The 26,732-nt window shown below is 42.8% G+C and overlaps 1 protein-coding gene across 1 annotated transcript in view; it reads right to left on the bottom strand.

Moving 5' to 3' along the window:
* The window catches only part of Poc1b (POC1 centriolar protein B), a 98,042-nt gene that overhangs the window by 33,264 nt on the left and 38,046 nt on the right, over window positions 1–26,732 (bottom strand). The window contains exons 5-10 of the mRNA XM_051139952.1: window positions 21,975–22,082; window positions 21,708–21,823; window positions 14,644–14,777; window positions 12,273–12,341; window positions 11,032–11,184; window positions 1,612–1,692 (exon numbers count right to left, since the gene is read on the bottom strand). Coding sequence (XP_050995909.1) covers window positions 1,612–1,692; window positions 11,032–11,184; window positions 12,273–12,341; window positions 14,644–14,777; window positions 21,708–21,823; window positions 21,975–22,082 — 661 coding nt within the window. The remainder of the gene's footprint in view (window positions 1–1,611; window positions 1,693–11,031; window positions 11,185–12,272; window positions 12,342–14,643; window positions 14,778–21,707; window positions 21,824–21,974; window positions 22,083–26,732) is intronic.

The raw sequence follows: 26,732 nt of genomic DNA, 5'->3' as shown, positions 1-26,732 counted from the left end.
AGTACCATGTCAATTAGCTGCCTCTGGCTCCTCTGGATGATCTCTGAGGGGTAAATACTCTCTGCCGTAGGTGGTGACAGACCCACCTCCACAGCAAACTCTTTCGGGTTTTGGTTTTTCAAGACAGGGTTTCTCTGTGTAGCCCTGGCTGTCCTGGAACTCACTGTGTAGAGCAGGCTGGTCTCCAGCTCAGAGATCCACCTGGTAAGCCTACCATGCCAGGCCACAGCAGACTCTTGAGCATTCTTAGAGTCTCTGCAAAGCTGAAAGGGTACTTACTGGCAGAGACTATGTCTTAAAAAGTAGATCAAAAATATCTTTAATGATCTGAGATAGTTTCAAGGTCAAGAATAGTAAAGTTTAGTCTGCTGGATATATGGTATGTCACGAAGAAGAAGCTCATGCCACAAGCTTCTTATCTACGGGGTAAAAATGTCAACCCACCGCCGTGTGTGAGGTGGATGGCAAACCTTGTGTCAAATGCATTGAAGACTAGGTAGAGAACTAGCATGTGGCAAGTTTACGCACGCTCGTTAATGTTTGATCTGACCAGTCATTCATTCACGCAGAAATGCTGATGACGCTGTGCCCATGAGCATGGTAGCAGCACAGACACGCTCCCACCAGTGAGTCCCAGCCTTGCCCTTGATAAGGAGCTCCTGCTTGCCACCACATGGCTCTTGTTACGGCACCTTCTCATAAGCAGAGTGTCCTCTGCCTGGCATTCATGCTAAGAGGCCCTTCATAACTAGAGTACTTCCTGGTACAGGCGGAACTCCTCTGCAGTCGATGGTATTCGTGGCATCTACTCAAGTCTATATGTCAGGCTGTGTTTCTTTAAAACCTCACCTACAATGTTCGACTCACTGGACAGTTCAGCGGCAGTGCTGTCAAAGCTAACACACAGTGAGGCGTGCGCTAACCAGCAGGGTTACCTGTCATCTGTGTACTACAGCGAGTGGACTCAGTAGGTAAACGGCTCAAGCTCTGTTTCAGACACTCAGAACGCAGAATATACAGATAATTTTTATAAACAAAATTTCAAGTAACAGTGATACTTTATTTCTGGATAATCCATGAAGAGATTAACAAAAAGGAAGGGAAGGAACCATTGTCCTTAGTTAGAACTTCTAAAGGGAGTCTGCTCTGTGACAGCAGTGTGGGGGCAGTGGCAGCGGGCTGGGGGCAGGTGGTGGGGGGCAGGGGGAAGAGGGCAGGGGGCAGGAAGCAGGGGCAGGAAGGCAGAGGGCAGGGGAGCCAGGGGCAAGGAGCAGGGGGGTGGAAGTAGGGGGCAGGGGGCAGGGGAGCCAGGGGCAGGGAGCAGGGGGGTGGAGGGAGGGGGCAGGGGGCAGGGGGCAGGGGAGCCTGGGGCAGGGAGCAGGGGCAGGGAGCAGGGAAGGGTAATTAGACGGAGTTTGAGGTTTCCAAAGGAAAAGCTGTTCTGGAAATGGTTGCTGTGCCCCCTTGTGGCTGTTTAGAAATGTATAACCGACATCTGTATATCGCCTTGCTGTGATGAAATGCTGGGTTATTCAGCCCAAGTTTTATCACTGCCACACATACTGTGATAAATAATTTAACATTGCCTAAATTAAAGGAAAAATAACTTACTGCGGTTGAATCAAAAGAAAGGACATCCACAACAGGGGGAGAAGAACTCAGCAAATCCATCACCTCAAGTTTTGGATTAATCTGTATGCACACACAAAATAAGTTAAAGTGATATCTTCTATTGTAAGAAATAAAATACTATTTGTAAAAAAACAAAACAAAACAAAACAAAACACTCATAGGCCATTCATACTATATTCTAAAAACAAAGCATATACTTATTGACAAACACACAAATATTGGCAAAATGTGAATTCACTAAACCTACGAAGGTACACAATATTGACAATGTTGAACTTAAGCAACAAATAGTTATTTTCACATTTTAAAAGCAATGTAATTCATCTACAGAGGAACATTAAGTAGAAAGACCCACCTCAAGGGATGCAGAAAAAATCCTAGCCAGTATAGTAAAACAGGAAAAAGAGACAAAATGTTAAGATATAAGAATTAGAAAGGAAGTAATAAACTCATTCAAAATTACAGTGATGGCCGAGGGAGAACTAAACAGAATGTACCTGGGTCCCCAGCTTCACAAAGGGAACCAAAGAGGATGGCTAGCCCCACCCCACACACAAATCCAAATGGATTTCAACATGAACTTAAAATATGGGCAGTATCAAAAGAGCCTGTGTAATGCTATAAAGCTGAAGATAATTCCCCAGACATTAATGGGAAAGACTAAGACTTCAGTGACATTTTTAAAAAGTCTCAAGAAGTGGGCTGGAGAGATGGCTCAGAGGTTAAGAACACTGCCTGTTCTTCCAAAGGTCCTGAGTTCAATTCCCAGCAACCACATGGTGGCTCACAACCAAATCTGGTGCTCCCTTCTGGAGTGCAAGTGTACATGCAAGCAGAACACTGTAGACTTAATAAACAAATAAATCTTTTTTTAAAAAAGTCTCAAGTAAACAGAAAGCTGTACACAGATAGTTTGGAAGCACTATAGATGGGAAATAAACACAGTAGGCGTCAATGGCAACATTAGTGAATACACAAGGATGACTGACAGTTCTAAAATCTGGCCAGGTCCACGGACCCCTGACAGGCAGGATAGGCAGGATAGGCAGGAGGGAAGCTGAACCCAGAATGTGATGATCAAACTGTAAAAGCAGCAAGAAGGAACAAATACGATCCTGTTATAACCAGAGGTGGAGAACGGCATCTGAAAAACTGAAAAAGCAAAACCATAAGGCAGGGGGGAAACGTGTCGGTGAGCACGCCTAATGTGTCAGATGTGTTTAACCGGGCCTATCATAAAATGAACACTAAGATAATGGAACAGGGGGAAATATCTAAAAGCCATACAAAAGCTCGTACACAGAAATGTAGAAAACAGACATCCCATGGGAAAACAATCTGAAGAAATGGAAACCTAATGGCTAATAAACACAGGGCTTTGAAACAGCATGAATGGCAAACTCTACGGCGGGACCTAGCTGTAAGGTCAAGTCACTGAAATACAACACAGCAGCTCCTACCGAGCAGGACCCGGCCCTGTACAGCATATAAATGTAGCAACTCATGTCATATGTACTTCTCAAGGCTTCTTATATGAAATAAAAAGGCAAGTTACAGAAAAACATACTCAAAACAACCTTATTTACTCAAAAGTTTCAAACCATTCAGTAAAAAGCAATATTTAATTATAGATTTGAAATTATGTAGGTAGTGAAATTATAGAAAAGCGGGAATGGTTTTCTGTATTGGTGACTGCCTCTGAGGGAAGTTATTTCAAAGGCCCCAAAACAAACCAAATACAATCCAGTCGCCCTCAGAGAAGTAAGCCAAGGACAATATGGGTGGCTGGACCTTATAGCACACCAACAGTATAACATTCAGTGCTTAGGAGCCCAGAAGAAACCTCTAGTTCATTGCTCAATCACAAAGGATATTTATGAAGGAAACACAGCTTAATACATCTTCTCAAGCAAAAAATAAAAACAAAACAAGCTTTAGAAAACAAGTCAGAAAGACAGGGTGGGATAAGGAACCTATCCCATACATGAGCAGGGCATAGGCGTGCTACAAATGAACAAAAACACAGGGGCAGGAAAACAGACAGACAGACTGGAGTTTGACAGGCTCAAAGAAACTTGGAAAACAATGAGGCTCGAGTCTACAGTGCTTTAGAGAGGTCCACCTGGGAGACATGAGACACTACTAACGTCTGTCTTAGTGGGCTAAGCCCCTGGAAAGAAGGACAGAGTGACCTCTAAAGTGCTCAGGCTTGATGGCCACAGCTGTCGTTATAATTAATACACTTATTTATATATTTGTATGTGCATGTGAGAGCGCATGCACTCTTACACATGTGAGTGTGCCATGGGCATATGTGTGGAGGCTTAAAGACAACTTGTGAGACTTGGTGTTTTCCTTCTACCATGTGGATCCCGGGGTTGGACTCAGTTGACAGGGTGGGCTGCAAATGCCTTTACCTGCTGAGGTAGTCTGCTGGCCCGGTTTTGTTTTGGGGACCGATCCTACCATGGCTATGGACCACACACGGGCCTCAAACTCCTGTTCCTCTTTCCCTTCCCTCCCAAGTGTTGTGATTACAGGCTTGTGTGACACCACACTCAGTCCTCTGGCTGCAGATTTAGAAGTAATAACTACGTCTTATAATGCTGCAGCCAGTTGTGTTAGTGTGAAGGCGCACAGCTGGAAAACACCGTGAAGCGGGGGTGGAGGACACCTGGCCCAGTTGGCCAACACCTCTTCTGCCTTCCCGCTGTTTTTGAGCGCAGGACAGAGACCTCCTCATCCATGTCTGTGAGGTGGGCTGACTTTTTCCGTCTTAGGTGAGTGGGCCAAGAGACATTTTACTCTTTTCTCTACTGCCACCTAGTGTAGATATAAAAATGGCCACCAACTTGGGTTTTCTTCTGAAATAGAAACTGCTCAGAGAGTTTATGCCACAGACTAGAAAGAATAAACACCTCCTGTAAGAAACTTTTGACTTCCTACAAGTTTGGAATTTATGTAACTAATAGTTTTTTACCACACGGCAACATGATTGCTGCCACCTAAATCAAGTGGCCTTGAAATGGAGTGGGGCTGAGAGGCTGGGTTCTCATCAACTAAACCAGGGGACAACTCCAGTACTGTTGGCTACTACTCACTTCAACCCTCATGTGGCTAAAACCATCACTGATTCTCAATGCTTGTAGCACTATTAAGTAATTTACGTAAAGATATGGAAAAGTGTTGTATGGCGTTAGGTATTCTTATTACTGTTGTTATAATTATCATGTAAGTGCCCCAGGACATTTACTGAGGACAAAACAGTATAAACATAGACTTCAGCTAGAAATAAAATACGGAATTGGCAGACAGGCAATTATATTTTTGTTCTCAATGGTAATAGTTTTAACCTTATCCGGATATTAAGGTAAAGACCTGATCTAAGATTTGAAGATTTATATCGATTACAACAGAATTTTCAACAATGAATCATGGGCAGGCCGTCATAAAATATTTAGCTAAATAAAAGGATTGCTCTGTCCTGCTAAGTAACATATAGAATTTCATATGCAATTTATAAATTATGGTATAGTCAAGTGGCCATTTGGAAGTTGAAAGCAATCAAGATATTCACTTTATTAACAATTTTGACTTAAGTACTATCCCTTTGAATAGTCCGTAAGTCTAGAATGGCTGTCTGATCCCCCTGTCTCACAAGGGTCTATCACCATCTCTTAGAAGGTGGTCTGGTTTTCCCACTGACTATACAAAAGAGGAGTGGACAGTGCCATGCAAATGTAATATCATGAACACTTTTTGCGAGGAAGTTGATTTTTTTTTTTTTCTTTTCTGGAGCAGTACAGTGCAGTTTTCTCTCGTGGCAGGTTGACGGGGTTGACAAGAACTACTACTACTAATGTGTACAGGCTAGGTGAAGGCGCGCATATGAAAGCTAGGCTTCCCCAACAACATGGGAAGACACTGTTCTCATGCTTGATTTTAATTAGGGTGGACGGCTTCAGCTCCACATCTCCAGGGATCAGAGGACGGGATACAGGACGGTGTTCACAGGGCTAGGCTTCTGTGCACCGTGACTTCCTTCACGTGGCTCCCTCTGGTGTATTCTCAGAGCAATTTGACTGTCACCCCTCCATCTATGTAAGAATTAGTAATTTACACATCTAGCAGAGATAGCAGAGATCTGAGATGCTGCACGGTCCTGATCTTCATACAAATAAAGCAGCTGAGGCCGGCAAGCCAGTGGGCTTTGCAAAGGTCAAACAAGTTTACCAGAAGGTTAAGAAAACATACTAAGTATATACAATGCTTGGTTTTGGGCCCCAGAAAGACACACATGGTATGTAGTCACTTATAAGTGGATGGTAGCCAGAGAGGACAGGATAACCATGCTATAATCTACAGACTCAAGTAACCGATGGGCCCAAGGGGAACACTTGAAATCTCCCTGAGAAGGGGAAATAGAAATGTATGATGGAGGGAGAATGCAGGATTAGAGAGGGGGTGAGGAGGGGAGTAGGAGGGATCAAGGAGGGGGACGATCTAAGGAAGAGAGTACAGAGAGAGGCGGGGACTGGAATCGGTGGTGGTGCGGCATCTTGGTAAACCTATGTCAATGGAAACTCCCCAAAATCTATGAGGCTGACCCTAGCTAAGACTCCTGGCAATGGGGGATATGGAGCCTGAACCAGCCATCTCCTGTAACCAGAAAAGACTTCCAATAGAGGGACTGGGACACCAACCCAGCCACAAAATCTTAGATCCACAATTTATCCTGCCAACAAGGTAAAGATAGAGGAGAAATTGACAGAATGACCACCCAGTGACTGGCCCAGCTTGAGACCCATGCCACGAGAGAGCGCCCACCCCTGACACTAGTAATGATGCCCTGCTATGTTTGCAGACAGGAGCCCAGCATAACTGTCATCAGAGAGGCTTCCTCCAGCAACTGATGAAACAGATGCAGAGACCAACAGCCAAGCATTAGGCAGAACTTGGGGACGTCTAAGAAAGAGGGGGACAAAGAACTGAAGGAGCCAGAGAGGTGAAGGACACCACAAGAAAACACAGATCCAACTAACCTGGGCACATAGGGACCCACAGAGACAGAACCACCAAACAGCATGCATGGGATGGACCTAGGCCCTTGGCACATATGTAACAGTTCTGCAGCTTGGTTTTCACGTGGGACTCCTAACAGTGGAAGTGGAAGCAATATCTGACTCTGTTGCCTGCCTTTGGATCCCTTTCCCCTAACTGGGCTGCCTTGCCTAGCCTTAATAGGAGAAAATGCCCTTAGTCCTGCTGCAACTTGGATATCATCCAGGGCGGGATGTTATCTATGGGTGGCCTCCCCTGTTTTGAGCTTTTTCTGTGGAGAAAGGGAGGACCGGAGTATGGTGGGGAGGTGAGAAGGGAGGGAAAGCTGTTATTGGGATGTGAAATAAATAAAAATATAGCAAGCTGTAAGTCATAGGGAGTTGATACTGCTCTAAACTAAAAAATAAAACACCCATGGAGAAAGAGAGAGAGAGAGAGAGAGAGAGACAGACAGAGAGAGACAGAGAGAGACAGAGACAGAGAGAGGGAGAGAGACATGAGAGATTACTTCAACACTATTTGTAAAAAATGATAGTTTTGTATTTTCTTTAAATTCTGAGCACAGAACGTTTTCAGTTTGAAGTACTTCTGAAGTAATGTAAACGCACCTTCCTAAAGCTTTGACAGAACATTTAACCCACAGAATTATTATAAAGCATAGTTTATCATGAATGGAACAATGCTTCTCTTCTAGTCTACATCACATCTATGTGAAAGTTTTAGTTTTAAATTAAACCAGTTTTTCTTTCTGCAAGGGATCTATATATTCATTAACTTGAAGACTTTAAAAATAACTTGATACCCAATGACTCTTTTTATAATGCTAAGTATATGCTTTCTACAAAAAAAGCTATATTTTGCTTTACTGTGAGCTTATTTTTAAAGTGAGGTGATTGGCACTTTACACGCAGAATGCTTTTACTTCTCTGGCACAGCATCTGCAAGTGTTTTATAGAAGTCAGCCACACTAGATAGTTAGCTCAAACCGGTGACTTAAACAGGGCACCAAGGCCAACTTCCTCGGGGCCACCCAAAATGTTAAGGCACATTCTCTGCATTATGCTCAGTGCAACTGGCCGCTAGTTTCATAGCGAAAAGGCAGCTTTTAATAGAAATGTAAGTGCTCATGTGAGAGGCACAGTCGAGAGCGTCTTTGCACAGCCTGGGTCATCCTGACCGAACCACACAAAAGAGCCTGGCTGGTTTCAGGGCTCTCAACTCAAGAGTCAGAGCAGTCAACTTGTTGACATTTTAAGGTCTAGCTCTCTCAAATGGACCAGAGCTGACAGTGAATCACAGAGTAAAAGGCTTGAGAGCACAACACCAAGGAAATACCACTCAATGGTGACCTGTAGCTCTAGTACACACTACTGGGGTGACAGCCATGTAAATGACAGGGCCAAGGGTTTCTACAGCCTGGTCTTGCCAGCCACGCCATAGAAATGCTAAAGTAAAAGCCCCCAAGGACCAAAAACTAGCTTTGGTAACACAAGAAAAGGCCACTCAAGGGAAAACACACACATACAATATATACACATATGTATACACAATATATACACACATGTGTATACACATGTGTATATATTGTATGTGTGTGTTTTCATGTATGCTTGTATGTATGCATGCACACACACACTTATTTTGTATGGAACATATGATCATAAGAGGCCAACAAATACACTTAATAACTGCAGTAACTGAGGAAAAATTACATTCTTGGGCTAGAGACTCAGTGGTTAAGAGCACTGGCTGCTCTTCCAGAGGACCTAGCACGCACATGGCACACTCACAACCATTTATGACTCTAGTTCCAGGGGACCTGACACTCTCTTCTGGCTTTGAAGGGCACTGCATGCACATGGTGCCCAGTCACACAGGCAGGCAAAATACCCACACACATGAAAATAAGAATAATTATTTTTTTAAATATATATAATCTTTTGTTCAAAGAATGAAAGGAAAAATAAGGGCTAGGAATGTAACTCTGTGGTGGATCACTTGTAGCATGTAAGAGTCCTTGGGTTGGCTTTCCAGCATCAAACATCTGTATGCATGCACACACGCAGGCATGCACGCAGGCACTCATAAATGATGGCATAGCATGAACATTTAATAAAGCATAGTGGTTTAATACGCAGATGATTATCCAAAAGGATAAAAGGTATAACAAAAAACTGAAAATCAACCCTCCTACAAGAAACAAGAGTAGAAATATCCAAATAGGGTGGATTAGACAAAATAGAAGAAACAATCTCCTAGGTATGGTAGAGTCCCAGAATTGGGGATAATGACTTTGAGGTCACTCTGAGGTTGTGCTGAGACCTCAAACAAAGCACCCGCTGCCCTCCCCACCAACTTAGGGTGTGCATGCTTCAGGGGAGGATAACAGGAAGGCCCGAGGAAGACCAAGAGTGATGAAAGCAAAGCTAAACTGACTGAGGTGGGGAAGAGAAGATAGGACAGACTGAGCTGGGCTACTGTGCCTCAGCACTCAGCTGCAGAGGCCTCTGACCTGGCAGGCAGAATAGGAGTTCAAGGTCAGCCTCCACAACACAGTGAGCTCAAGGCTAGTCTAAGCTACATGAGATCTCATCTCAAAAGCCAAAACCAGAAAATGTAAGAAAGCAAAATAAATACTCTAAAACCCAAGCTCTGTAATGACAGAAAAGTAAACTCACATGAGCAGGGAGACAGTGATTTCTGGTATCAGCTCTCAGAAGAGAAATAGACTTAACAAAGAAGCGTGCAACAGTGTGTGCAGGCATGAACGTGCAGAGCCCCTGGGTCCAGATCCGCTGGCCCTGATGCTCTCCTGTGGGACTGCACCCTCTCTGTTCCAGACCATTCCGTTCTCTAGTTCTTCCACACCATGCTCAGCGCTCTGCCCAGTTCTCTATGGTTGTGGGGGAAGTGGGGGACTGCTTCTGATATGAACTCTGGTGCCCCCAATTTGATCACTTCCCCTTGGTGGGAGGCCTGGTGGCTCACAGAGGAAGGGGAAGCAGGCTATCCAGATGAGACCTGATAGGCTGTGGTCATATGGTGGGGGAGGAGGTCCTCTTCTTTTTTTAAAAAATTAAATATTTTTAAAAAATTTTACATATATATTTATATTATTACACATATATACAATAAACTACCTACAGCAAGAAGAACCATGAAACAATCAGGAATTATATAAATTATATAAATGTTACATTCTTAGTGCTTTGGTTATTTAGCAACCTTGAAGAAAACATCTTTCCTATTTTGGTGCGTCGAAAATTCCAAATGTAAATCAATATTTATCATATCTCATCATTATCAACTTAAAACATCTATCTAAAAAAACAAACAAACAAAAAAAACCCATCTATCTAGACCTAAAAATATCTTAACCCCTAAACAACTAAGCTTAATTCTAAAATTTTCTGTCAGATGTCTAGGGGAGGGGAATAGGGTGGAAGATACAAACGAGAGGATAATAATCAGGATGTAATCTGAATATATTATAATAAAGTAAAATAAAACAAACAAACAAAAAGGGATCACGTAAGACAGCCTAACATGAGGTAAGGATTCAGCAAAATAAATTTTTCTCAGAAGGAAAAGAACTTAAATTGATGGAGTAAAATAAGGGAATATGCCAACAAATGCCTTCTATTCAACAGATAATTATAAAAAGGCTCTAATAGTGGCTCATGTCTGTAATCCTGGTACTTGGGAAACTGACACAGGAGGATTGTTGTTGAGTTCAAGGTCAGCGCAGTACATAAAGTGAGAATCTGAGAAACTACTCCTAGAAAGATAAAGTATTTTAAAAAATTCATTTAGGAAGAAAGTGTGTGTGTGTGTGTGTGTGTGTGTGTGTGTGTGTGTAAGTCAGAGGACAACTTGTGGTAGTCAGTTCTCTTTCCACCATGTGGCATCTGGGGGTTGAACTTAAATCATGTCAGGCATAGTGTAGCAAGTGCCTTTCTTTCAGGCCTGTAAAGGTAAACACACACACACACACACACACACACACACACACACACACACACACAGTAAAACATTCCTGGAAATGTGCTTCAGTAATTGTTATACAAAGCCTGTCTTTCAGTCCTATTTTCAGGGTGCTCATAAAGTGACTGGTTAGGAAACAAGTTCAGACTCTGAAGCTGATAGATTTATCATTTCTATTGCTGTCAATATAATTTTGAGCTTTATTTCCAAGCCATCAAGAAATGTACACACTACTGAACACCATGGTTTGTGGCAGGACTGGATTTTATGAAAGTGAGTCTAATTTTATGGCCCGGGTCCACCAGCAGCCCTGCAATGCTGTGAATGGAGGATAAATGCGCACAATACACTCACCTCAACAGTCTCCCTTTTCTTTTCATGGAGATGTGGTGATCGTGGGTAGATGTCAAGAAGGTGTGGCGGGGACTCAAAGTGCAATCTTTTGAGGGTTCTTTTATTCAGATCTTTACCATGTGATTGAGTAAAGTTAGTCCTCCATACCAAGGCCTATAGAGTCAAAGGTGTTGGTAGTTACTGACTTTCATATAAACAATAGAGCTGATTTTAAAAAGTCCAACATACAGAATTTTTCTGAACAGTCAGGATGTGTGTAGAGCTACACACGCCTGCCCTTGCTCTTCAATAATTGAGGCATGGCAGGGAGGGGATGCAGCATTCCGAATAGCCTTCATACCTGACTTTAAATTCCTACTTTGATCTGGATGAGGCAGGACATGTACCTGGGCAGTAGAGGCAGGTAGATCATTGTAGGTTGGAAGCCAGGCTGGTCTACCCGGTGAGTTCCAGGCCAGTTAGTGGTACACAGTGAGACCTTGTCTGAAAAAATACTGCCACCAAACCCAAACTAAACCAAACCAAATTCTTATTTAGGTAATATTTTAGGAACTCAAAACCTCTCTCCCTACTCTTCACCAAAAGCTCCAGACCATGCTTTTGACCTGACCATTCATCTTATTTAATAATCTGGCTATGATTGACTTTTGGTCATCTCATGTAAATGTAGATTTGCCTCATCACTGACCTACATATAGTCCTCAAGAGGGTCAATATTTTACTAACCAAGATATACAGACAAAATCTTAGGCAACAACTCAGGTAAAATGACATTGAAACTGGGCATTCAGTAAATGTCAACTAAATGTATTATTTAGCATAAAATATAGCAAGACAATATATCTATGGAATTCTTTGTGATACTCAATAGCTGTGATCTTGGAACAGTTCCTTTTTTCTTTTTTGTTTTTTCCAGACGGGGTTTCTCTGTGCAGCCCCGGCTGCCCGGGAACTCACTTTGTAGACCAGGCTGGCCTTGAACTCACAGGCCAGGCGTCTGCCTCTGCCTCCAGAGTGCTGGGACAAAAGGAGTGCGCCACCACTGCCTGGCCAGAATTCTTAAAACTGTTCAACTGGAACTGTCTCAGCAATGTGACAGTAAACCTGTTGCTAAGTTAACATAAAAACCCACAGGCAATCGTCTCATCATACACGAACTAGCTAGTGATGAGCACCCTAGTACAGTCAAAGATGTCTTCGTAAGAATCAGGTCCTGCGAATAAAACGAAAGACGTACAGACCTGCGCGTCTGCCCCGCCGGATGCAAACAGTTCTCCATCCTTCGAAAACGAAACACTATAGACAGGTCCCTGAGAGATAAAGGGAGACAAAGAGAAAAGTATTGGGAGCGGGTTTCCCATGGCCCACAGGACTGAGTGCCACCTCTGCGCTACACAGTGAGTGACTGGTGTCTGAGGGACACAGCAGTAGCTAACAATGAATGGTGGCTGAGAACAAGCAAGTAATGATGGGAAAAAGAAGGAATGGCCCTTTTCTCCTTTAAAGAAAAGCTTGCGCATGTATAGGCTGGTTTGACATGCTAGGCCTTTTCTAGCTTTCCGGTGTGTATTTAACCAATTACTAATAAAAACTGAACAGTAACTATGAAGTGATCACTTCCTGACCACAGTGGGCTCTACTGAGAGCTCTTGAGAGTTTAAGAGCAGGACACAGTAGGAGAGCTCTGAGTAGTAAAACAACAGCATCCCAAGCACGAGAACGATCCACTGGAATACACAGAGCAGGTGGAGGCTAGTGGGATGCCCTGAAATTATCTATCAAGACATGAGTGCTTAACCCATTCCTGAGACGTTAGATATCTGTACTTTGCATGTGGTCAAGGTACATAACCCCTCAGTCCATTAGGATGGTAGGAATTATTTCTCATCTTGAAATGGAGGCATTTGTGTGTTTTAACATATGCTTAACGAATACGCTAAGCTTTGGAGAAAACACTTTGCTTTATTCAAGAACGCCCTGCATTATGCTCTGAATGTGACCTGTCCCCCTAGACTTTTACATTTGGACACTTAATCGCAGCTGGTGGTACTATCTGGAAAGGCATGGAATCTTCAGGAGTGGAGTCCTCCTGGAGGAGGTGCGTCACCACGGGTGTGCTTTGCGGTGTCATAAACTAGTCTCACTTCCTGATCTCTCTCTCGCTCTCCTCCCCGCCCCCCACCCCCGCACGGCTTCCAGACTACCAATGCAACGTGACAGGCTGGCATCACGTCCCTGTTGCATGACTTCTGTGCATGGTACACTGTATCCTTCTGGAACTGTAAGGGAAATAAGCCCTTCCTCCCTTCAGCACTTGTGAGGGTTTCTTACCACAGCAAGACTAACCTGCCCGCCATGCCACAGACTTAGGCTGTGCAGCTTCATAAACATCTTCACCGCCAGATGAGAAATGCCATCTGTGTGCAGAGCGGTTTTCTCCTAAATGCTCTCTATCTTTTCCCTAATTATGTAGCATTACTTTATAGATATCTCAATATCAATATCCTCTGGCCACTCTTCAGAGATTGTATTTATTTGCCCTAAACTCGAGTGTCTGCATGGGGCTGAACTGCTTCTGCTCTGCCCTAACACTGGCGTAGAACAGAGGAGCAGAGCAGGAAGTTGGGCAGGACAGATGAGGCAGAAAGACGCCTTATCTTCTAGACCAGGAAGCCCCTTCAGGTCTATGAAGAGCTTGTACTCACTTAAAAGAAAATACTCAGTGTGCAAAGCAGGAAACAAAGAATTTGTTCTAAAGAGTTTACAAATTTGAATATTTACCCACAAGCGAAGAATAGTTTAACAGACATAACAGACTTTAAATGCATCAATCTCATTTCCCTTAGTTCTAAACCAGTTGAGATATAAGACAAAAGAGTAAGGAACACTAGAGCCGAAATGTCAGCTTTCAGCTTTCTCCCCAGTGAGTTTGTTAAAAGAGGATATGGCTGATCTGGCAGGCAAGCGAGTGTTATATGCAGAGTGTGCCAGGCGTGGTGGCCCAGTGACAGGCAACACAGGAAGAATAGCTGCACAACGGTTAGCAGAGGTGGTCGGCTCTGATGGCTGAATTGCTTTTGAACTCAGCAGTCAGGTCAGTGAAAGGAGAGCCGGGGAGAGAAGAGTATCTGAGCTAGTGAGCCAGCATCAGAGTGGTGGGAAAGATAAAGGAAGGATCCCCCTCCATCTAAGCGGGCTAGCCTGTGCTATACACTGAGAGGGCAGTAGTACTTAATGCATGGCAAAAGTCATTGGATTTAAGAACTGCTTCTAGAGATTAAAAAGTTAGAAGTAGGAGCTGGAGGGATGGCTCAGAGGTTAAGAGCACTGATTGCTCTTCCAGAAGTCTTGAGTTCAATTCCAAGTAACCATATAGTGGGTCACGACCATCTATAACGAGATCTATTGTGGTGTTCTCTTCTGGAGTGCAGGTGTACATGCAGGCAGAAAATTGTAAACAAACAAACAAATAAATAAATCTTTAAAAACTTAGAAGTAAAAAAAAATCAAAGTATAGGAGTAGCAGCAAATGCACATGGTTATTAAAAAAATAATAAAGGGATATAATAAAGGGAAGCAAACTTTAAAGTATATCTCATTTAGTGCCGATACCGTATGTCCTTGAAATGTGTATATGAGTCTTCCCTCTAGGAGATCCAGAATCTTCAGTGTTCCATCAGAAGAGGCAGTGACAAGGTTGTTCCCCAAAGGATGGAATGACAGACAGTTCACGCCGCAGCTGTGAACTAATTTGTAGAAAATAAACACAAAAAAATTTCAGAAAGCAATGGGATCTTTAACATCTTAGCTGCTTAGCAGTTTGATATAGCTGGCCATCTTTATGACTCTGTTGATGTTTTTCAGAGAATGATTCTTAAGTTCAAACACCCCTTTTGCTTTGTCAGCAGCTTTACTGTGAAAACAAAGATCAGAGGCAGCATCTCTGTAACAGCAAGATCACCAAAGTTCACTGAAGCAAGTTAAGTAGTCTGACATCACATGGCATGAGGCCTCCAGTTAAATGGGACAAACTAACTTCAGAAATAAGGATGTGTCCCATAAAGAGAATCTTACTGGGCACACAGCTATCAAGTCTTGGCTGTATTACCAAAATAATTAATAGCTGATTATTATCGGCTACTATGCGTTCCCTAGTTTAGTCTTAAATTAACTTTTAAAAAGCAACTGGAGGCTTGGGACGGCGTGTGGTGGCGTAAGTGAAGGACAATCTGTTCTCAGGTATGAGGACTCACTCTGGCACTGCCCTTCCAATAGGAGGCAGCATAATGCAATGATCAAAAAGTATGTTTTTTTTTTAATACACTGTTGTCCCAAAGTCTTAAGTTGGTTCTACCAATTTTCTTATGTTTAAAATGAAAGAACTAATGATACCTATTAAGAACAGTGTAATGGGAGACACTGTCAAGAGAACAAAGCGACAGCCTACAGACTGGGAAAAAATCTTCACCAACCCTACATCTGACAAAGGTCTAATATCCAAAATATATAAAGAACTCAAGAAATGAAACACCACCAAACCGAATAACCCAATAGAGAAATGGGGCTTGGAACTAAACAGAGAAGTCTCAACAGAGGAATTTCAAATGGCTGAGAAACACTTAAAGAAATGCTCAACCTCCTTAGTCATCAGGGAAATGCAAATCAAAACAACTCTGAGATTCCATCTTACACCCATCAGAATGGCTAAGATCAAAAACTCAAGCGACACCACATGCTGGCGAGGATGTGGGGAGAGAGGAACACTCCTTCATTGCTGGTGGGAATGCAAACTAGTACAGCCACTTTGGAAATCTATCTGGTGCTATCTCAGAAAAATGGGAATAGGGCTTCCTCAAGACCCAGCTATTCCACTCCTTGGAATATACCCAGAAGATGCTCCAGCACACAACAAGAAAATTTGCTCAACCATGTTCATAGCAGCCTTATTCATAATAGCCAGAACATGGAAACAGCCTAAGTGTCCCTCAGTAGAAGAGTGGATAAAGAAACTGTGGTACATATACACTATGGAATACTACTCAGCTATTAAAAACAAGGAATTCCCGAAATTTGTGGATAAATGGATTGAGCTAGAAATGATCATGAGTGAGTTAACCCAGAAGCAGAAAGAATCAAATGGTATATACTCACTTATATCTGCATACTAGCCCAAGGGACATGTCCCACGAAAGCCTTCACTTACCAGGAAACTGGGACAGAGGGGAGGGCATCCTATTGGGACTCTAAATGAGAGACGCATGGGAGAATAGCAAAATAAAAGGATACAGAGGGTCCTAGAAATCTACAAGTAGAACAATATGATAGGCAGATTTGGGCCCAGGGGTCCCGCTCAAACTAAGGCACCAGCCAAGGACAATACAGGAGGTAAACTTTAAACCCCTTCCCAGATCTAGCCAATGGTCAGAATATTCTCCACAGTTGAGTGGAGAGTGTGATATGACTTTCTCACGTACTCTGGTGCCTCACATTTGACCATGTCCCCTGGAGGGGGAGACCTGGTGGCACTCAGAGGAAGGACAGCTGGTAGCCAAGAAGAGACTTGATACCCTATGAGAATATACAGGGGGAGGTAATCCCCCTCAGGAACAGTCATAGGGGAGGGGAATAATGGGAAAATGGGGGGGGGGGAGGAATGGGAGGATACAAGGGATGGGATAAACATTGAGATGTAACAAGAATAAAAAAAAAAAAAAAAAGAACAGTGTAATGGTGTATTTTATCTGCTACATAGAAATCACAGAACGCACGGAGGAATAGGTAGATACTATTTTCCTGTGGGACAACGATGTGGTTTTCGTATGTATCTAGTATAAACTAAGAAAAGCACTGCCGCCTTCCAGCGTTAGTGCACTCGCACAGAAGGAAGCCGCTTCCTCTAAGTCAGTTAGCCCCATTCATTTGGGCTTACATTATCTTACATGACTGATTTTTCACACAGTGTAGGCAACCAGAGCGTGAAAACTCTGGTTTCCACAGTAACTTTGTTTTTTACAGACCCCGAGTCAGTTTAAAAGTTCCTTTAAGAAGACAGATGGCGTGGGTGGCATGACACCGGACCCCTTTCTCTAGTTCCCTTCCTAGTGTGGTCACACTGGCTAAACCTCACTCGGCTTTTCAGCACACTTCCTCTCTCCCTAACTGGCATTATGGGAATGTGCAGCCAAGCTGAGCTTTTCGGAGCTGCCGAGGCCCCAACACTTCTGCCCTAAAACTTCTGGTTACAACTTCGTCAAGGTGAACCAGGATCAAAGATGCCTTTTTGGTATCATCCACTCAGGCAAGCCAAGCCTGGATGGAGAGGGGAAACTGGGGGTTCCACAGAGCTGCTGAAATCACTTTTATTCCAGGAACCTTTTTTTTATCTCTTCCACTTTGGCTGTGTCCTTGGCTTTCTGCTTGGATCTGGTGAGGTGGAGCAAGGAATGCTTGGCCTCGGCAGGCCCTGAGTGCTGACCTTTAAGCTCTTCCAGTCAGTGTACCTGGGCCCTGCCCTTTCTTTTCCCTCTCGGCTGGGAGACTGTTGAGCTGTCTGGGTTCCTTCTGAATCTGAATTCTGAGGTTCCTTGTCTGCTGAGTCTTTAAACCACGTGGGGACTTTGCAGTATGACAGGGATGGCCAAGTCCTGTAATTGTGTCTTGGTAAGTGGTAGGGGGTGGATGCAAGGTCCCCAGTGCTCGGGGTACCTTACTGCGGTCTGTACGGTCAGAGAATAGGAAGTCTGCCATCTTGGGACTGCCCTCCCTTGTCTTCTGTTTCTTTGGTGGTTTATCTAACGCTGCACACAACTCTGAATCACCTAGGCTGTCTTTGTCTGCCGTGTTGTTATCTTTACACTAGAGTCTATGATGATTGGCTTGATGGACACTGTTGGAAGGCTACAGCAACAACAGTCCAGTTGGAAACTGAGTAGAACAGGCAAATGCTGGGGTCTGACCTACTCTGGGTGACTAGACTTAATGAGGTGTCAGGCCACATGCTGTGCTTTGGTCTCAGAGTAACACCAAGGTCTAACACCCTCACATAGACATACAAAACACCAACAAAAATAAAAATAACATTTAAAAAAGAAGTAATTTTTGGACTGCAGATGTAGTAGAGTTGCAAGGCCCCGAGTTTAATTCTCAGTACTAAAACAAAACAAAACAAAAAAACAAAAAAAATCGTACAATTACTTAACTTCAAAAGCTTTAGAAAATGTGTTTCAAAATATAAATGTGTCTAAACAAATTTCTAAGGTCAAAAGTTGTGGCTCTCTCTCTCCCCCTTTCCTCCTCTCTCTTCCTCTGTCTCTGTCTCTCTCTCTCTGTCTGGGGGTACCCCTCCCTCTTCCTTCTCTCCCCATGCTCATATAATAAACCTTGTGTACTCTTAAAAAAAAAAAAAAGAAAGAAAGAAAGTTAATGCACTGTTGTAAGAACAGAACTGAGTCCTCTGATCCTCTGTATCTAAAGCAGCAAGGCTAAAAAGAAAAAAAAAAACCCCCCGAAAAAAACCCAAAAAACCACACACACACACACACAACAAAAACTATTGTTCTGCTCTTAGTAGCATTTACAAGAAAGAACTGGGCCCAGGACAAAGCTGTGTTTCATTGCAATCACTGTTCTTTCTGTTGATGGTGTTAAGTAAGTCAAGGTTCGCACAAGGAACTGCTGCAGTTAAAGCCCTCAAAGCCATCACTTTACAAACGACTATCTAAAAGCAATTCTATTACAATTAGCACCTTATATGTCTCTGTCTGGAAATGGATAGGGTGCAGGTCACAGTTTCATCAACATGTACAAAATGCAGACTTAAAAACATGCAAAGTGACCGGGCGTGGTGGCGCACGCCTTTAATCCCAGCACTCAGGAGGCAGAGGCAGTCAGATTGCTGCGAGTTCAAGACCAGCCTGGTCTACAGAGAGAGTCCAGGCAAGTCAAGGCTACACAGAGAAACCCTGCCTATTCGGGTCATCCTTGCTCGGGGTCAGGGTTAGAATGCTATGCTAGTGAATAGCTTCTCTGGCATTTCTCACAGCAGACTCCCTGTTCCTCTGAGTCTTACAAAAATCCTTCCGGGCCTCCTTCTGGAATGATCCCTGAGCCTTAGGCCGAGGAACTGTACTGTACATGTACAAGCAACATCACACAGACTAAGCAGGTTGTAGTGATGATTTTCGGAATGGACACACTGGCCCTGAGTCTGAAAGAGAATGAGGGTTGGGTGGGGTGCAGATTTCACAGGAATGTTTGTGTTTGAAGTCAGGAAAGAGAAGAAGGAAATACTGTAATTACAATCTCAAACAATTATAAAGGAGACAAAATTAAATGGAGCTTGTATATAAATGTAGTCTGCTATTGATAAATCATACCATTCTTTTAATGGAAACGGAGTTAAATGTATTTCTAAGGAGAGAATTCGATGTCTCGATGACCATAATGCTGCCATAATACTGGATGCAATAAAACTACCAAGGCTGCTCCCTTTTTTAATAAAAAGATTTACTTGTTTAAAAAAAAATGTTATACTTGTATATATGTAAGGGCACTGAGTATGTGTGCCGTTTCTGTTGAGGCCAGAAAAAGGATACCAGATGCCCTGGGTTTGGAGTTTGGGACAGTTGTGAGTGTCACAGCTCCACTACAGAATCAGCAAGTGCTCTTAGCCACTGAGTTATGGCTCTAGCCTCAAGTCTTTCAACTTCTTGCAAAATTCTAAATATGACTGTTTCTAAGACTTTTGGTTCCCTCAGTTCTGATCCTTGTCCAAAGTACTTAGAATCAAAAACAAAAACAAAAGACCCCAATATTTGCTTATTTTTTAATCTTGTATCTCTTTAAATATTTGCTCTTGTTGACAATGATGTGTATTTTCCTCGTAAATTTTGACTGTTTTCCGCTAATATGCCACATAAATACAGCTTGTAACACAGTAACTTAAGTGTTGCCAAGGTACCAGGATGTCACCCACAGGACAGACAGAATTAAAGTTAGAATGGATTCCTGCCTAAGGGCCCTCTCTGCTTATTTACTTGATTTTGACCCCAAAGGGGAAGGAAAGCAGTTAGGAAGCCTTCTTGACACTGGCTCCTTGTCCTACTTCATCTTTCCTCCTCTACCTGACACAGGATCGGATCACATCAATGGGGACAGCTCTCATTACAGTGACAAGGGACAGCTAAGATCAAATTACTGGATGACTAATTCGTGATGCCTTCAGACAAAAATTGTTCATACATAATGGGGGATGTCTTCCAAAATACAGTCACGATAGGCACAGTGGTACATACTTATAGTCCCAGCATTTGGGAGAGCAAAGCAGGGGGCTCATGATTGGGGCCAGTCTAGGCTGTATATGAAGACCTTTCAAAGTGAACAACCAAAATTTAGTCACTTGTGTGATCTCTTCCAAAAGCTAATAAAACTAAGGGATGGCATGGTTGCTGGACATCAACTCCCTTCCACTAGAGTTCATTCTTTAATATTTTTTACGTTTTTTTGTTGTTGTTGTTTTCTTCAGAGACAGGGTACCAGGGCTATCCTGGTACTTGCTTTGTAGACCAGGCTGGGCTTGAATGCAGAGATCTGCCTGTCTCTGCCTCCCGAGTGCTGGTGTTAAAGGCGTGCGCCACAGCCACCTGGCTAGAGTCCATTCTTAATAGTGCATACTCAGAGTGACTAGCCAGGGAGATGACTCCCTATAGAATTTCCTTTATTAGGTTTATCTTGGCTTTGGATCCTAGCATTTTTCTTCATGTTGGAATCTCAATTTTTAGACTTAAGCATCTGGCTCATTTTGCGTAGATGCTCTGTCATCACAGCTTGTTCTCTTCTCAAGCACTGGTTTATTATTGAGGCAAGAAAACCTACAAAGCCAGACTGGCCAGACATGCTAATTCCCACAAGGTTGAGCAATGCCTAAACACAAGGAGAAACTGCGCACTCAGAGGCTGCTTTTGCTGAACTGTCGACTCCTTATTTGGGCCACAAGCAACTGAAAGCAGGATGAAAGCCTGGGATCTCTGCCCTTGCTTTGTGTCCGTCTGTCTGTCTGTCTTCTTAACTATGGCTAAGAACACACACATAAACAACACGTGTCCTAAACCTGTAGTCACCTTGGATCCCTGGAAAAGCAAAACCTCCCAAGACAGACCAAGTCCCCAGATGAGGGTAATTATCCATGAAGGTGCGTTTCCTGGGCAGAAATGACCTGAAGGAAGGAAGCAGATGCAGCCCTCAGCAGTGGAAGGCAAAGGACGGTCTCAGTCTACCATACAGAATCAGAACCAAGGCAACCGCAAGGAAACCTGGACCGGGCCTGCCTGACTATGCACACGTCCTTGAACGCTGTCTCAGCTTTTCCTCTGTTTAAGGCTTGACAGCTCCTCTCACTACTATAAGACAAGCTAGCGGGTAACTAGTTTCACTCCCCAACCCAGCCATACTCAATACACTTTCTCTCTCTGCTTTTCATTAAAATGTAAACTAAAATAAAAATCTTTCTCCTTTCTTTCTCATCTTGATTCTTCTACTGGTGGGATAAATCAGCTATTCTGCTCTCCAGCTAGCTCAAGCGCAGCCTGAGGCCCATGTAGAGCTCTAAACCACACTACAGGCCTTTCCCATGGGAGCCATTAGACAGGGAAACTTCTTTCTGGTGGGGGAACTGTTACCTTGGTAGTGCTGGAGTAATTTGTTCAGTCTTATGTCCCAAATTTTCACAGAGTGGTCAGAGCCTGCTGAAGCTATGCATGTACCATTAGGGTTAAAGTCCACAAAGTTTACAAATCTAGGAAGAAAGAATAGGACAGCTTGGCATCTCAGTTCCTTACCTTCATCTAAAAGTTCGAGTTGTTGATATTAAGATATTGATACTGTTGATAACAAAATATCTCCGTAGCAAACAGATCCACATAAATGTACAGAGAGAATGGACTTACCCTACGGCATCCGAGAAGTTATTAACGCACTGCTTACTTGCAGTATCCCAAATTTTAACAGTTTTATCCTCACTGCATGACACAATTAATCTTCCATCAGGAGAGAATCTAGAAACAGAAGATTCTGTATGTGAGCAGTTCTGGACAGTTACCACCACACACCTCCATAACACACACACACACACACACACACACACACACACACACACACACACACACACACACAGAGTCAGGCTCAATTGGTGAAGTACCAGAGGCCACTGGCACCACACTACATGGATTACATAGCAAAGTTAACATTTTGCAACCAATATCTTTTTTTCAAGACAGAGTTTCTCTGTGTAGCCTTGGCTATTAAGGACTCCCTTTGTAGACCAGGCTGGTCTCGAACTCACAGAGATCTGCCAGCCTCTGCCTGTGTCTCTGTGAGTGCTGGGACTAAGGGTGTGCGCTACCGCACCAGGTGCAACCAATATCTCTGCAACCAATATCACCATGGCAAACACTGGAGACCCTTAGAAGACCACACATGTCATATAAACCAACCCTGCTCCTTTTGTCTGTTTCTGTTTATAGTAAGTAATTAAATTGGTTCTGTGGCTTTCCTAGAGGTTTTGACTCAACTCTGCACTCCTTCCAAACCAAATACCTCATATTTTAAAATATTTTAAAAAGTACACTTAGAGTTTTTTTTTCCCCAATTTTTATTTTCTACCATTATATATATGATTCAAGAGATGTTTTTTCTACTTATCCCACCAGCCTGGTAGTGGAGCTTTGGTTAAAAAAAAAAAAAAAAAAAAAAAAAAAAAAAAGACCGGTAGGGTGAGAATCAAAATGTATGTGATATCAACCTAATTCCCAAGGCAGGAGGCTTCCTGGGTTTAGACTGAAAGCAGTGGCTCTACCATGCCACCTCACCAGCTGGGTGCCCCATGCAGAGGTGGGGTCCCTGGGGGGTGGCGGGTGGGCAGATAACCCTGTCTACTGCTTACACATTGTTTTCCGCCTTTATTCTTCATTTGTAATGGTTACTGCCTTTTAAAGTCAGAAGCGCTGAAAACAGAAATGATGAGCCAGGCAGAAAATGAAGTTTAGATAGTTAAGAAACCACACACAACTTTTTTTTTTTACTGGTTATATTTTAGCAGGAGCTAAGCCTAGAAGGTACAAAATTAGCCCACGGACCAGTGACTATAAGCACGCTGTCCAGAGTGCAGATATCAGCTGAAATTTCAGTTGGGTGTGGAATATAATTACAGGGTTTATTTTTTCTCGGCACTCCTAACTTACTTTTATTTTTGCCCGCATGTATGTCTTTGTGTGGGTGTAATTAGTCCTGGAACTGGAGTCACAGACAGGTGTGAGCAGCCATGTAGGTACTGGGAATTGAACCCAGGTCCTCTAGAAGAACAGGCAGTGCTCTTAACCACTGAGCCATCTCTCCAGCCCCCTAACTTAATCTTAAGGGAGACCTAGAAATGATTCTTCATGACTGAAACCCTGAATCCTACACTTCTAAATTCATCACGTAAAAAAGAAAAACAGAAATGTTATTAAGCTCTGTGTGACATAATCTCTTAAAATGCATGAAAATACTTCAAAATCTTTCATTCTTAGTAGTTTTCTATGATTTTAAAAGGACAGGTAGCCAGGCGGTGGTGGAGCATGCCTTTAATCTCAGCACTCAGGAGGCAGAGGCAGGAAGATCACTGTGAGTTCGAGGCCAGCCTGGTCTACAAAGAGAGTCCAGGACAGCCAAGGCTACATGGAGAAACCCTGTCTCGAAAAACGGGAAAAAAAAAAAAAAAAAAAAAAAAAAAGACAGGCAATATCTTGCTAATCTTTTCCTCCAAAAAATACGTGAGAAATACTCAACTATGGGGAATAGTATAATATAAATAAACCTAAATAAAAATAACAAAAACCTTATCTGACATAGACTTGGGAGAAAAAACTGACTCATTATCTTCATGGAAATAAACTTTTCACAATAAATATAAACTAATGTAATTTGCATTGCTTTCTCTTCCTGCTGCTGAGACAAGACCTCACTATGTATCCTTAGATCAAGATGGCTTTGCCCTCATAGAGATCCACCTGTCTCTCTCTCTGGAATGCTGGGATTAATGGTGTCCACCATATCCAGCTTCTGTGTTTCTTAATAAGCCTGATTTTTTAAAATTACTTAATATAAAAATCTTAAGCAACAAAAATGTTTTTAAGAGATGGAGTTATTCCTAACATTTTGAGGAAGTAATGATAAGACATTTAATCAACTAGAATGATCTAATCATAAATCACTGTATTATTGCTGTTGTCATTGTTATTATTGTGGTGCTGGGGATCATAGCTTGGGCCTTGTGTGTGCTAAGCAGGCACACTTCCACTGAACTATATCTTCATGACACTAGTGATCAAACCTATCACCACCATCACAACATTTATCTTACCCACATTTATTGAGGCCATATACCATAGAATGGTTTTTAATACTTCACCTGTGGAAATGAATTTAATATTCAAAACAATCCCCCAAAACAGGTACTACTGCTTGTTTCCAGAGGCAGATGAGTAAACTGAGGTACACAAAGGAGTGTGGTGGCTTGAATGAGAATTTCCACATTTCAAATTTCAAAAATCAAATACACAGCCTCATGTATTTGTTCACTTAGTCTCCAAGTGGTAGTACTGTTTAGGGACGTTTAATAAGTACGGCCTTCTTGGAGGAAGTGTGCCAATGAAGGTGGGCTTGGAGAGTTAAAAGACTCATGACATTTTTTCCAATCAGCTCTCTCTGTTTCAGCTTGCTGCTCTAGCTGCCATGTCTACTGCCTAGTGTCATGGCCTGCCAACATGGACTCTCAACACTGCACATCTGTAAGTCCAAGTAAACCCATTCTTTTGTAAGTAGTCTTGTCACAGCGTCTTATCACAGCAACCGAAAAGTAACTAATACAGAACTTGGTACCAGGAGTGGGGTATCATGTTTGGAGGAATACTAAAAGATTCTGGAACTGCGGACTAGTGGTGTGTTTTAATCTATAGACAGAGCTGGCTGGTTAATGAGCTCCAGGAATCTCCTCTGGCTTCTTCTATCCAGTGATGAGATTACAAGTATGCAGGTGGCTTTTACATAGGTGTGAGGAGTCAAACTCAGGCCCTCATACATGTGTATCAAGTACTTTCCACACTGAGCTCTCTTCCAGGCCCACCCCAAAGTTTTAAAAAGGAAGGAAAACACGAGGCAGTGTTCTTGTAATACAAGTGATCCTTTTAATAACTATCTATGTTGAGGCGTTAGGGGCAGAATTGGAAGGGAGGGTATAAGATTTAGATTTGACTGAAACATACTATATGCATATGGGAAATCTCAAATGATAAAAATGAATAGAAAGAAAAACTACACGTGCTGCTATGGTTGTTATTAGGTGTTAAGTAAAGCAAGCATGACATCTTTTCTTGCGATGTCTCTTGAGGAACACAGTCACTCATGAAGTCACTCAAAGATTAACAGAGCGCCTGCCAGTGCCTAGCATGGTCCTGGATGGCAGGGATGTAGCTGAGGTGAGATACAAGATTTCTCCCAGGAAGCTTTCGCAGTTGGTATACATATTGATGTCAGGAGATACTGATTGGTATCAGGAATATTTTTAACAACAGCAAAATAGTGTATCACCAGAAGGAGCGAGCGAAAAGCAGTTTAAAGAAACATGTTACTAAGAAAAAGCAGGTTCTCTTCAGTAGCAAGTCTGGGAATGACTTCCTGGTACTAGAGATATGAAGGATGTGTGTGTGTGTGTGTGTGTGTGTGTGTGTGTGTGTGTGTGTGTTTGGGGGGGGGTTGGGGAAGGGGAGAAGGGGGAAGGAGGAAGCTCTGAAGCCCAGGAGGTCAGACCTTTCCCCTCCCCTCTCACTTTAATTCCTGAATGTGTCTCTCCTTTAAGAGGTTGAAAGTGGGCGTGTTTTGTATCTCCTTCTCTCTTTGATTTTTAATCAGAGTCATGAAAATTAAGTTAGCATCCAAAAGGCAGGCTTCTCTTTGTCATGACTTCCGTGAGGGAAAGTTAGGACTTTTATTTTCAAGGTTCAAACAACATCTAGCAGGACTGTTAATTTTTAAAATGTTCAGAGTGCCTAGACTGTATACTGAGAATTAACAGACTACTGAGTCTCAATGCAGTTCCACCCAGCCAGCTTTTAAGACTCCAGGCATTACTCAGCGGTGACTAACAGCTTCTCAGAACAGCACTTGACAAGTTCACTCAAAATTATCGTTGAATCCCTTAATGATCGCTGGCACAGCAAAGGAATGAAGACATTTTAAAGCTTTTCTCAAGAACTTGTTTACAGGTCTTTGAGAGTAGCCCAGATTAAATAACAAGCTCTCTTTAACTTGGGAGTCTACGGCGTTTCAGAAACCATATAAAGCTGCATGTCCACATTTATACTCAAGAAGCTGTTTTCCTCGGGAATATTCCTTGCTTTCTTATTTGGGTGGGGATGGCAAGTCAGTGCACACGAAGCAAGTACTTGATCACTGAGCCACAGCCACAGCCTTCTTCTTTGATAGGATTTATGCTTACACTCATTCTAAGGGTGTGGGTCAAGGCAACATTTCTATTTCCTTAAGTGTTAAGAAGAGAAGCCACCTGTTGACCGGCCATATTAGTAGAATTCCTTCCTGCAACCACCGAGAAACAAAAATCAAGAGAAGAAGGCATAAGGAGAGTAAGCATGGCATCAAGCAGTAGTTAG

The sequence above is a fragment of the Acomys russatus genome, chromosome 31 (genome assembly GCF_903995435.1).
Source record: "Acomys russatus chromosome 31, mAcoRus1.1, whole genome shotgun sequence".
Lineage (NCBI taxonomy): Eukaryota > Metazoa > Chordata > Mammalia > Rodentia > Muridae > Acomys > Acomys russatus.
This window is presented reverse-complemented; position numbering and strand designations above follow the sequence as displayed.